This window comes from Trifolium pratense, linkage group LG2, assembly GCF_020283565.1.
Source record: "Trifolium pratense cultivar HEN17-A07 linkage group LG2, ARS_RC_1.1, whole genome shotgun sequence".
NCBI classification, from domain to species: domain Eukaryota; kingdom Viridiplantae; phylum Streptophyta; class Magnoliopsida; order Fabales; family Fabaceae; genus Trifolium; species Trifolium pratense.
The window spans coordinates 34,751,807-34,764,278 of NC_060060.1; the positions used below are offsets into that span (position 1 = coordinate 34,751,807).

The window sequence follows — 12,472 nt, forward strand, 5'->3', positions numbered from 1 at the left end:
TAGCAAGAGTAGAATGGGATTGGGACATGCTATGTGTAGTTGTGGAAGAAACTACTACATACATTATGTGACTGTTCTTTACTCATGCAACTTTGGCTTCATTTGGATCCTTTATATATTAGAGATGAGTTCTTGAATGGTGATTTGCAGCATTGGTTCCACTTTAATGTTAACAGTGTAGTGATATTGATGCTTGTTTACTTGTTTGCTTCTTCAGTTTCATGATAACTACTGCGTTTCAAAATCTAGCCGTTATAAATTAATTAACTTATATGAAACATTACATGCTGAAAGCCAAAATAGAACAAATTAGGTTAGGACCCCCACACTTAATTGACCCCAAATCAATTGTTTTATCGATTGACATTTAGACGAATCTGACAAAAATACAAAATTTGGTTTTAATACCGATCGATTACATATATACTATAGTATATACTGTGTATGTTAAGCAAAAATCCATTTGTCCACCATGGCCTTGACTTAAAAATAGACACCGAGTTTAGTTGATGCAAAGAAAAGAACTTATAAATATACACTCAACTCACCTTATGTTGATACGACGAAGTCATTTGGGGTACTTGCTGTGGAAAATGGTATGACACTGTGGGGCCCTTGTTCTAGCTTTATATCATTTGAACCTTGAACCTTTACTTTTAAAAATAAATTATAACAAAGAACCCTCCCTTGTCATAAAAAAAGGAATTCTAACTAGTGTCTTGCAAGACTCTTTTAACCATTTTAAATATTTTCTTGATCTTTTTTATAAGAAATAAAAGTGAAAAGAAATTGGTCATTTTTATAATAAATTTTGACAAATTTTTAAATGTTTAATTTCACTTATGCCCTTATTTATTATGAGAGAATATTAAAAAGTTATTTTAAGTATAATTTTTTTTTCTTAACTAATACTCCCTCCATCCTAAAATAATTGTCCCTGATGACTATTGACATTTATTTTGACCGTATTTTTGTTTATTAATGTATAAAGACAAATATTGGCAAATAAAATTTTGTTTGATTTGTCTCAATGAATATTTTTACAATATTAAATTCTTATAATTTTTCATGAAATAAAACTAAAAATATTAATGATTCAAATTATGCATTAGTACGTGTAAAACACCATTATTTCGGGATGGAGGTAGTCCTAGTACTACTATTTCATGTTAGGAATTGGCCCTAGGAGTAACCTCTTTTATGGAAAGTTGTGCTTCAAGCATAGAAAATAATTAACATAAGTTTAAGCCAATCAAAACCATAAACATAAAACATTAAGCCAATTATAAAAAAATAGGAAAATGCTAAATGGGCACTGTTTAAAAAAATAAATATAATAATATGATATCAGAACTTGTACAGGAAACTTCTCGAAAGTTTAAATTTTTTATTTTCAACTTAAAACTTTTTTTTTTCCATAACCAGTTCTCCGGGACACCGGTTAGCATGATTAAAAAAAAAAAAATGACAGTGAGAGAAAGAAAAGACAGCTGGCCAAGCTGTTTGTTCTGCTCTTCACCTTAACTTCATTCACATAATCTTTCTTTCTTTTGTTGAATTCAATTCTCAATCTGTCTGTGTACTCAGAAGAAAGAAGCAGATAATAATTATAACAACAACAACAACAATCTTCTTTACAACCACACTTTTTCTTTCTCAGCTTCGTTATCTCATTTCCTTCGCATTTGCTTTTTTGGGTGGTAGCAGCTTAGCTCAAACTCAGGCCCACCTTTTCATTTCGGTAAAAGTTATTTTCTTTTCTCTCTTTTCCACCTTCTCCATTCTTTTTTGTCCCCAAATTTTCAGGGAAAATGTATCATCAATGTACTACTTCTTCTTTTCATTTGGGATCTCATTCTTATGTATACATTTTTGCTTTACTTTATTCATTCTTTTTCTTTTACATTTAGGACTTTTTATTCAATTCATGTATACCCAGTAACCCAACTTTGATTTTTTGTTGTTGTTGACATTCCATAAAGTTGCTTACTTGCTGCAATCATAGTACAATTAGAAGGGTCTAAACTGTACTTTATGCTTCTTTTTTTGTCTTCTCGTTTAAATAGTACTTTTGAGGGCATTTGGATCTGGAAGTGCTTTTTGATTTTTGGGATTCTTTTAAATAATTAATTAATTGGGACCAGCTTCCTTGTAAATTTCAAATTTCTGTACTACTACTGGTATTGGGTTGTTCAAGTATTTGTTTTTCATACAAAATGGTTCCTTCTCATTAGCTATATTTTGGTGCTGTTTGTTTCTAACAGGATTTGGACATTGATTGCTTAGCTTGAGTTGGACTTAGATGCCTTCATAAATTACATGTCTGGCATTTGAATTGAGGTTTTATACCAAGCTTTGAGTTGTCAAGATTGGAGAATTTTGAGTTTGTGCTTCTTAGAGATTTCACTCTAATTGTGACCACGTTTCATGACGCGGAGTTGCTATGATGAAATACATGTAGAAGCAAGATGATTGAGCAATTCATCAATTTCGTCATTCGACCTCCCAGGTATTACTTTTTGTTTCATTGGTTGGTGGCTTGGTAGGTACTAATCAAGTAAGCTATCAAATTAATTGTGAAGTAGAATGTTAACTGTAACAAATTAATTCTCTTTGTACTATACTTTGTGTTCAAACTGAATATGTTTCAACTATTATGGTGACGTTCATTCTATATAGCTGACACCATACTATTTTAAAAAGCTTTGGTTATTGTTCAAGAATATGTTCCAACAATCTTCGAAGAACCATGTTAGATAGTTCTCATTATAGACGTCGACTTTTTTTTCCTTTTTCTTTTTCTCTACATTCAATTAATGTAAACAACCATGTAAGTGCCTTAACATCCATTTCTCAAATGTGCTCATATTTTGTCTTGCAAATTCAGTTATAGTTTCGGTGTTTATACTTTGCCACATCCACAGGGCGGACTATAACCCAGATCAGTATCTGTGGGAAAAGGAATTCTCCCTTGCTGGTAGAACCTACCAAAGGCAGGATTTGGAGGCAAGTATCAAGTATCTATTTGATGGGTTTATGCAATTATTATTGTCTATATATAGAAGCTACATCATGATTACAATTGTTTGCGTATGTAATGCTATCTATTTTATAATTGTGCAGCTCAAGAATGACAGAGGCCATACCTTGAAGTGTAGTCATTATCTCCCTTCTCCTTTTCCTGAAGATACTTCTCTTCCTTGTGTTATATATTGCCATGGAAACAGGTATATGTTACTTTTATGGCCACTGCTATTGATTCTGAGTTACGATCATTAATATTATTTTTTGAACATTTACTTTACCAAAATGACATAATCGGTCTTTCCTGTTTTGATATGTGTATGTGTTCATTGATGCAGTGGATGCAGGGCAGATGCCAATGAGGCTGCTGTAATTCTTCTGCCATCAAATATTACTGTTTTTACCCTTGACTTCTCGGGGTCAGGCTTATCTGATGGAGACTATGTTAGCCTTGGTTGGCATGAAGTAAGTTACCTATTTATGCATGTGTTTATTTGTTTGATTAATTAAACAAACATTACTGTTTTTACGCTTGTCTTCTCGGGGCCAGTCTTATCTGAAGGAGACTATGTTATCCTTCCTTGGTTGGCTTGAAGTAACATGCTTCTTTATGAATGTGTTTATTTGTTTAAATAATTTCTGTATTGTACTATTGCATATTTCTGTAGTTTGTAATGTTTTGTTTAGTTCAATGTTACCGTTACTATTTTGTTCGCAAGAAATTTGTAGACTCTTTTTGACCTTTCCTTTGTGTGGTAGAAAGATGATCTGAAGATTGTGGTGTCACATTTGAGGAGCAACAAACAAATATCCCGTATAGGTTTATGGGGACGATCAATGGGTGCAGTTACTAGGTATTACATCTTCAATGAATTTTTAAAAATTGTTTTTTATTAAGAATTTATGCTGTTTAGGTACTTCTATAATTTCTACATGTATCACACCAAGAACAGAAAGAACCTCAATTGTGTGATTTTGATATATTGTTCTAATATAATTCCATCCATGACTTAAGTTTTTAGATTTCTCTCCATGCATGTTTGTGGACAACTGTTGAGGTATTCCTGTGGTTGAAACAACAATATTTTTAATCATTTATTAAATTGGAAGAACATAAAGAGGGAAATAACTGATTTTTTTTGGACTTTTTAATTTTTAATTTCAAAAGTTTTGATAGCTCAAGATACTGGGTGTTGCAGTATCTGGCACTCCCTATATTTTCTCTATACACATGTAATTATGAGCCACACTTATAAACAAAGAATATCTAATGTAATTGACTATTCACTTTGCTTTGGTGTGATGTAGCCTTCTTTATGGAGCTGAAGACCCTTCTATTGCTGGAATGGTATTGGATAGTGCCTTTTCAAACTTATATAATCTCATGATGGAGCTCGTGGATGTTTATAAAATTCGGCTTCCAAAGTTCACTGTACTCTCTCTCTCTCTCTCTCTCTCTCTCTCTCTCTCTCTCTCGTTCTCATATATATATATATATATATATATATATATATATATATATATATATATATATATATATATATATATATATATATATATATATATATATATATATCTGTGTGTGTGTGGATGCCAACTCCCTTTGTTATAAATGCTCAATTGAAACAGACGTGGTGTATTGAAAAAAAGTGGGACTATATATGGTTCCTTTGAACTGGTTGTGGTGCACTGCATCGTCACTCTAAGTTGTCCAGACTGCAAAAGACTTTTTTACCAAAGACCTGAAAACTTTTGCGTTGTATGCTGTTTATTTGTACTTGTAATTTGTACTTTTAGTTGTTTCTGGAACATGGAAGAGGTTAAATTGTTCTAGGCTCTAGCTTCTAGGACTTTATGTATCTGCAAGTCTTAATTTAGTAATTTCCTTTCTATTTAGATGGAAAAGTAAAGGAACAGGAATCCCTGGGATTGAAGAATTATAGAACTAATTTTGATCAAGATTTTATTTTGGATCTAGGGTTTCTTTGACATAATAACGGTTCTTCTTTTTATTACTAATTATGACTGTTTTTGGCATTAATTAATAAAGCATAGGCTGCATTTTTTAAAAGGCAATTCCTTTGAATCAATCAATAATCATTGAAGAATATTTTGCTCCAATTAAATACAACAAAGTATTGCATCACATTGCCGCAATTTTGGCATCCTTTTCACTTAAACATAGTATATCACACCTTCAAAACCTGCTACAGGGTGAAGAGACATCCACCCAATGCACACTAAAATTCTGAAATTTTGTTTTTTTAGCTTGCAGTTTATGAATTATTTTTTTGGGATATGGTGTAGCTGGTCCCACATTTTGATTTTCAACTCATCTGTCATCCAATCATTATATATGCATTGGATTTACTTTTAGTTTTTGCTGTGTTTCTCTTGATATTAGTTGACTTTATGTCTTTGTATTGTTTGATTGAATGGAATGAATCTGTAAAGTGTACTTTAAAGTGTACTTAGTTGACTTTATCACTTTTCTGCTGGTTTCATTCTTCTTCAACTCCTTTGAGAAACATGTATCTAAGCTAAAGACCTAAAGTTTGACATGTACTTAGTCAACTTGAATTGTCAAGTATGTTTGTTAAGTCATATATTTTGCTGCATTTTCTCCCCAATTAGGTTAAAATGGCTGTACAGTACATGAGGCGGGTTATTGAGAAGAAGGCAAAGTTTGACATTATGAAACTGAACTGTGTTCTGGTAAGTATTAATTGTGCATCTCTTTTAAAGTAAAAAAATTATGAACTCAATTATGTTAACTTTCATTGGTCATGTTTTGTTTTCATCATGAAATCTGTGCTTCTTGCTAAACGAATTTCTTTTTGAGTCATTTCATTCCACTTCTATCTTAAATTAATGCTTTTAAAGCCTACAGGTTGCACCGAAGACATTCATTCCTGTCTTATTTGGACATGCAAGTGATGACAAATTCATTCAGCCACACCACTCTGATCTCATCTCTGAATCCTATGCGGTATTAATTTAATACAAATATTTGAGCTTGATATTTTCTAAATCAGTTTGCATTTGTTCTCTATGATAGGCAAATATCTAACTTCTATTTTTGAATTTGTAGGGTGATAAAAATATCATAAAATTTGATGGCGACCACAACTCTTCACGACCACAATTCTTTTATGATTCAGTTTCCATTTTCTTCTACAATGTTCTCCGTCCTCCTCAAGTTTCTATTGCTGAAAAGCTTGAGAAATATTATGATTTGGGTGATTTGAAACTTGGTTCCGGTGTGGATGAGGTATTTAGCATTTAGAATTCCTTGTCTTGATTTCCTGCTCACTTAAATTATGTCGTCAGTATTATTCCCCCGCCCCGCTACCACCTCTACTAGTCATTTAGTGCTTTATTCACTTTATTAATTACAGAATATGATCATAAGACCAAACAAAATAGATACTAATAAATATTGAGTTATACCTAAATTTGTAATTTATGCCCAGAATGCAGCTTGTGAACTAACAAAATGACACCTTTACCCAATCATAATTTTACCTTACTCAAGATCAACAAACAAAATGGAAAAACAAAAGAAAGGTGATATAGACAGCCTAGCCTTAACTTGCTTGAAACCTTTAATCATGTCTTGGTTGCATTGATGATAACTACCATTCAACGTTTCAACTTCCATTTCACTTTTTGGAAATGTTATCATGATTATTACGTGGTCATAAACAATTATATGTATGATCATATTAGTGTTACCATAAATTATTAATGTTCCTTTTTGGGGTGAAATATTATTATGGTCATATGATTCAGCTATATTATTTGCAGAACAGAAACTAATTTTCTCTTTTTCATGCTAGAGCGTATTATATGAGATTCTCTCTAGTTTGCGGTCTGCAACTACTGATGCTGCAAGTTCATCTTCTGCATTTCCAACGATATCTGCAACAAAATCTGTTAACGAACTTCTTTCAGAAATCGCTCCCCTGACTGATGTAGTAGGGTGCCCTTAACCTTCTGTCTCTTTATTCGTTTCTTCCAAAAAAACTTTATTCTGTTTAGTTTATCCATTACTTGTAATGCAGGAGCCCTTGTTCGAAGAAGATAATACGGATGACAATGATGGAATTGGCCATGGCGACGCCACAGATGTACAGGTCATCTTTCAATAACTGTCTCTGAAATTAAGTAATGGTTCAGGAATTTTATTTTACCTCTAGGGGTCACCGTTGAAAGCAAGTAGTGCACTTTAAAATTTGCACATGGTAGGAATGTTAGTAACACATTCGATTGGTCCATTTTCTAATATAGTCAATTTAGTTACCTCAAAAGTGTGTTTCTAAGAGTGGATAAAAAAGATTCAGCTACTAGCATTCCTCCTACTGCACCTGATCAAGAGATCATAGGTATAGAGGTGAAGAGATTTTGTGTTGTTTTACCCTAGAATATCCATGTCTTTGTTAGCTTTATGTAAGCCTCCTGGCCTGGCTTTCGTATGTTGCTGATGACATCATTTTGGTTTTGAAATTGATAAAGTCTGGAGACTGTCCATATTTTATCATTTTAGCATATTCCATTACTTGAACTATACCATGAATGACTTTATAGGGCAAGCTAAATGGCCAGATTGAAGATTGCTGCTCATATACAAGCTCAAATAGAGAAAGTTGGGGCAGATGTTCTTCTTTAGGAGGCAGTGATCAAGAATGCTGTGCAGATTTAAGTGCTGATGATAAACACTCTCAGGTCTCTCTCTCTCTCTGCTTTATTCATAACTAGTAGCATATGTATATTAAAATGATTCTCAAAGAGAGTAATTTCCCTGCTATTTTATATCAGTGGTTCTGTTATTTATGGCTAATTCGTTATTTATCATGTCAGAATACTGTGAAGGTGTTTGCAACACCTTTGCGAAGCATGAAAGAGAAATCATCAGGCCCCCCAAAAGAAGACGAAAAGAAGCACAAGAAGAATAAAATGAAAAAGAAGGATAAAGCTGAAAAAGTTGCAAAGAAACCAAAGAGTGACAGATTTGAGAAGCTGGAGGCTCTCAGCAGACGCTTGCGGCTTTGCCTACTAAAGGGATCAATCCATCGAAGAAACAAGTCATCTTGACCTCTTTTGTATCATAGTCAATCTAATTGTAATGTTCTTACAACACCGATTTCGTGTGTAGGTTGTGAGTAGTGTAGTATTAGGTTTAAAATTTATTTTAGGAATTGGCAAATATTGGTTTCTGGTTGGATTTGCTTTCACTGCTATTATGATTATTGACTGTGAACATGACTAACTCATTTTAGGAATTGCCAAATATTTAGCTCGTTAGCGAGGGTGCTCCTACCATTGGCTGGCAGGACCCATCATGATGCTTGCCTGTGTTCCCCACACTAGAATAGAATCTATCAACTAACGAGTTGGATGATGGTTTCATGAAGCTGCAGTTGCTATTTCATGGAGGAGGAGGTTGGTTTTGGAGATAGAACTGAACCGTTTTGGGAACTAGTAAAAAGAGACGGCATTAACTCAATAATTTATTTTAAATTAATTTAATCAATTATATACACGTGTTTGAATTTTTATAACAACAGCAAAAACAATACCTATGATATGATACCGTACATAAGTTTTGTCCTATATGTAATATGTAAGACTAGAGTTTCGAGCTTTTAAACTTTACTCCACCCACTTATTTAGTGAAATTCTAGCCATTAAACTACTTGATAAATTATATTATTATATAGTAATTTTTGTAATTAAAATTAAAAGGTGAAAGCATCTCTCCTATGCAAAAAAATAAAATAAAAATAGAATGGGCCTTTGGAGCCCATCTGTGTTTGAACCGCATAATGATGAGCCCATCATCCATCCCATCTTCCCTAACTTGAGTTGAGATGTCGCCGTAGCGCGCAAACACAACAGACTTTGCAGAATATAAACGAACGTTTTCACCGCCATACATAATCAGTGCTTGTTATTTTTGGTTTAGCGGCAACTCACTGCCACCGCACGATTCCAAAGCTACAAATCGGAGAGTTGAGAAAACGCGGGTTGCTACCGTGAATTCGTATTATTATTCCAAACACACACACACTAGTGGAGAGTGTTTTAATTAATTCATTCATTGATTCTGCAATTGACTCTCGGAATTATCAATGGTTGATCAATTGGAATGTTCAATTCGAATTACAGAAGAAGGAGAATGCGATCCTTCAATCCCAATTCCCAGGGGTGGTCCTATTTACCTCTCCAATATGTCTTCCTCTATTACTAGGGTTTCTCTTTTTCAGGATTCTCTTCTTTCTCAACTTCAGGTTCGTTCTTTCTTTCTTTCATTCACTCTCTTCTTTCTTTCTCATCTTAATTATTTATTTATTAATTAATTAATTATGCAGAGTCTAGAAGCCGAGTTACCTCAAGATTCTTCTTCTTCTTATGATGATGATGATCTCTCGTATTCACTCTTCCCTCTTCTTATCTTGTCTTGTCTTGTGTCTACTACGATTCACTCTCTATTATGCTCACTTTTTACTCTCCAATTTACAGTGTCGATGATCTTAAAGTTTTTACAGAGGATGAGTTAATGGACATGGCTTTGAAACAAGTCTTTCAGGGTACTAGTAGTAGTAGTAGTAGTAAAGAGGAGAACACTCCACCACTTTCCAACCAACCTAACAATGCAGAGTATGTCTAGAATATTATTTTATTGCCAATTTTGGTTTTCCTTCTTTCTACTCATTCTTTATGTATTTTGGTTACAGGCATCCCAACAATAATAATAAGCGCTTCAGGAGAAAAACCAGAGGAACAAATAATTCCATTCTTAATGTATGTTATGTACTTACTTCACTCTCTAAAACCATTTTTATTTTTTGGGGGGTTATGTTTCTCTTCTTATATTTTATTTGATCGATTTTCCAGAGTAGTTGTATTGAAAAGGTGAAAGAGGTTGTGAGAATCAAACAGAAGCAGGAAGAAGACAAGGCAGAAGTCAGACTTCATTCATTTAAGTTAGTATTGTGGATGTTTATGTATTAATGTGATTATTCCATTTTATGTCTAAGATCTAATTCAGGTATCTCTCCCTTTGGTTTAGTCCTGATTGCAGGACCAATGAATCTGCCAACAATTCAGTAACAACAGAAAGGATGATGTCTCTTAGGTCCACAAGTTCTGCCACAAAGGTTGGAATGGGACTTCTGGGGTTTTCTTATTTATAGTTTGATATTTTCAAACCAGTATTGAAGTTGTATGCATTTCCACTCCTTTTTTCATGTTCATATTCCCTAACTTTGTACTGGTTTAATGTTTGGCAGATCAACACAATGGGCCTTCAGGAACACCTACCTGTGCAGTATCCAGAAGTTGTTCTCTGTGTGGAGATTTACCATAATTTTCGAAGACGTGTCAAGGTATTCAATTCATTGCCATGCTTATGTAATGAAAATAAAATTCAGTTTCTAATTTTGAAAATGAATCTTCGATAACTACTACCATCAAAATTAACATGTAGGGCCTCTGTTCTTTTTCTTTTGGGTAGACCCAAGAGCTGTTAGTTCTTGGTAGGCAGACCTTAACTGAATTGAGGGACAAGATCAATTGCTCAACGGACCAGGTTATGCAAAAAGCTGGGCAACATGATCCTTCTGGTTATTTTCTCATTGAGGTATGCACCTATAGTCCCCCTTGTAATGAGATGACTATTTCTTCAACGAAACTGACAAAAAATCAGTTCCTTGCAGGATGTATTTTATACTGATTTGAGAGATCCATCTGCGACTGATTTAACCAGACCCATACTGGATTGGCTCCGAAACTCCAAGGAGGAGGCACAGAAGAAATGGGAATATATTATAAATGGGGAGCTACGGCGTAAACAAATGGCAGTCGTGGGGGAAGCATCTGTATCGCACTTGCCTCGTTTTGCATCTGTTGAGATGCACAAGATGTATTTTTGTGACTTAAGCTTTCGACTTGGTGCTGGGTACCTTTATTGTCATCAGGTACTTTCTTTTATCTGTCACAGGCTTCTTGTTTTGTTGTTGCCTTTACATTTTTCAAATTTATTTTAAATGAGGCACTGCTTATGAAACTTGTCTCATCATGGTAATTGAAATGGAAATTTGGCTGAGGTTCTGCTATGATAGAATGTTTGGTGCAATGATAGAATGGAATGGAACAACCTGTTCTGTACTGATCTGAGTGTTTTGTTTGGTCCCATCATTTTTTGTGGAACCAATGTTTCACATTTTCAACTTTATGTCGTGTTCTGTTTTATTATTAATATGCATCAAACATAGTAAAGAATCTGCCGGATGCCATGACTGGGGTTCGAACCCTGGTCTGGATTTTGTGTGTGTGTGTGTGTGTGTGTGTTAGTTTTTAATGGCTTGTCATTTCGTCTATCTACAAAAAAAAAAAAAAATAGTAAAGAATCCATAAGTTTTGTTGTCTTGTTCTAACACGTGTTCAACACTACCTTTAAACAGCATGATTTGGCATACATAATTGATGCTAGATCAATTTGGGGTTACTAAAAAAATAAATTAGAGAAACTTTGAAGGATTTTAAAAAATTCTCTAAATCCTTTCCATATTTTAATAATACTCTCAAAACAAAGAAAATATTAGTCATAAGCCTTATTTTCTCCTCCCCTCTAAAAGCACTTGCAAGCATTTTTTCCTCCCCCTCTAACTAAGATGGTGTTTCATGCGGTCAAAATAATAGTTGTTTTCTTGGAAATTAGATGTTTCACTTGACACGCTCTTTGTCTACCTGCAGGGTGACTGTACCCATACTTTAGTGATACGAGATATGAGGTTAATTCATGCTGAAGATGTACACAATCGGGCTGTTTATCCAATTGTCACTTTTCAACTGAAGATGCGTTTTCAGAAATGTAGTGTTTGCAAAATATTCAGAGCTACGAAGGTCACAGTGGATGACAAATGGACACCAAAAAACCCTTGTTATTTTTGTGATGAATGTTTTTCCCTACTTCACCTAGCAGAGGACGGCTCTCCATTGTATACCGATTTCATAGAATATGATTATAACAATGATTAAATTGTTGTCAGTCTTTAGAGGGACAATACAGGTGATTAAACTAAAGATTACATTTTTTACAGTAATCTTATTCATTTGAATAATGTTGGATGGATGGTACAATAACAATGAGTCATAGGAATGAATTGGCTGATTCGGTGTATTTCAATTTTATACTTACCTGACTTTTAATTTCAATCTGAAAGACCAGTCTCGCCCTCAGTTTTCCCTTTCCTTTTTTTCCCACATACGCCATCACTTCATTAACAGGAATGTCACCCAAAACACCAAGAACCCCAGTTTATGAAAATGTTTTTCTTTTGATGACGAAGAGAGTACTAATTTCTTTATTTGTTGGTCTTATAATATACTCTTTTTCTTATATATATATATTTTTGACAAATTATTATAATATACTTCTTTAATC

The 12,472-nt window shown here is 33.8% G+C and overlaps 2 protein-coding genes across 8 annotated transcripts; both read left to right on the plus strand.

Annotated features, from left to right (window-relative positions):
* Positions 1–1,515: 1,515 nt before the first annotated feature.
* On the plus strand, positions 1,516–8,289 carry LOC123910813. Of its 7 annotated transcripts, none has more exons than XM_045962073.1 (14): positions 1,516–1,741; positions 2,265–2,509; positions 2,925–3,006; positions 3,124–3,227; positions 3,363–3,489; positions 3,784–3,878; positions 4,333–4,456; positions 5,659–5,739; positions 5,915–6,013; positions 6,116–6,295; positions 6,864–7,001; positions 7,089–7,160; positions 7,612–7,749; positions 7,885–8,289. In XM_045962073.1, exons 2-14 carry the CDS (start codon positions 2,469–2,471, stop codon positions 8,116–8,118), a joined length of 1,515 nt encoding a protein of 504 aa, XP_045818029.1. In that variant the 5' UTR covers positions 1,516–1,741; positions 2,265–2,468; the 3' UTR covers positions 8,119–8,289. The 7 variants fall into 7 exon arrangements, with proteins under 7 accessions (XP_045818029.1, XP_045818026.1, XP_045818032.1 ...); XM_045962076.1 differs by having other exon boundaries at positions 1,534–1,741; positions 6,864–6,998; XM_045962074.1 differs by having other exon boundaries at positions 1,741–1,824.
* A 592-nt stretch (positions 8,290–8,881) lies between these two features.
* Positions 8,882–12,214, plus strand: LOC123910815 (snRNA-activating protein complex subunit). The gene is made up of 10 exons (XM_045962077.1): positions 8,882–9,314; positions 9,396–9,454; positions 9,547–9,684; positions 9,762–9,828; positions 9,922–10,010; positions 10,097–10,184; positions 10,317–10,412; positions 10,541–10,666; positions 10,743–11,003; positions 11,782–12,214. Exons 1-10 carry the CDS (start codon positions 9,156–9,158, stop codon positions 12,064–12,066), a joined length of 1,368 nt encoding a protein of 455 aa, XP_045818033.1. The 5' UTR covers positions 8,882–9,155; the 3' UTR covers positions 12,067–12,214.
* The last annotated feature ends 258 nt before the right edge of the window (positions 12,215–12,472 follow it).

What these genes read in the sequence shown, in the direction of transcription:
- LOC123910815 (XM_045962077.1), top strand. Translation starts at nt 9,156, where the DNA reads ATGGTTGATCAATTGGAATGTTCAATTCGAATTACAGAAGAAGGAGAA. An exon ending in CCACAAGTTCTGCCACAAAG is followed by an intron (nt 10,185 to 10,316) that starts GTTGGAATGGGA and finishes AATGTTTGGCAG; the next exon opens with ATCAACACAATGGGCCTTCA. An exon ending in CTGGTTATTTTCTCATTGAG is followed by an intron (nt 10,667 to 10,742) that starts GTATGCACCTAT and finishes AGTTCCTTGCAG; the next exon opens with GATGTATTTTATACTGATTT.
- LOC123910813 (XM_045962070.1), top strand. Translation starts at nt 2,469, where the DNA reads ATGATTGAGCAATTCATCAATTTCGTCATTCGACCTCCCAG. An exon ending in TTAGCCTTGGTTGGCATGAA is followed by an intron (nt 3,490 to 3,783) that starts GTAAGTTACCTA and finishes TTTGTGTGGTAG; the next exon opens with AAAGATGATCTGAAGATTGT. An exon ending in TCAATGGGTGCAGTTACTAG is followed by an intron (nt 3,879 to 4,332) that starts GTATTACATCTT and finishes GGTGTGATGTAG; the next exon opens with CCTTCTTTATGGAGCTGAAG.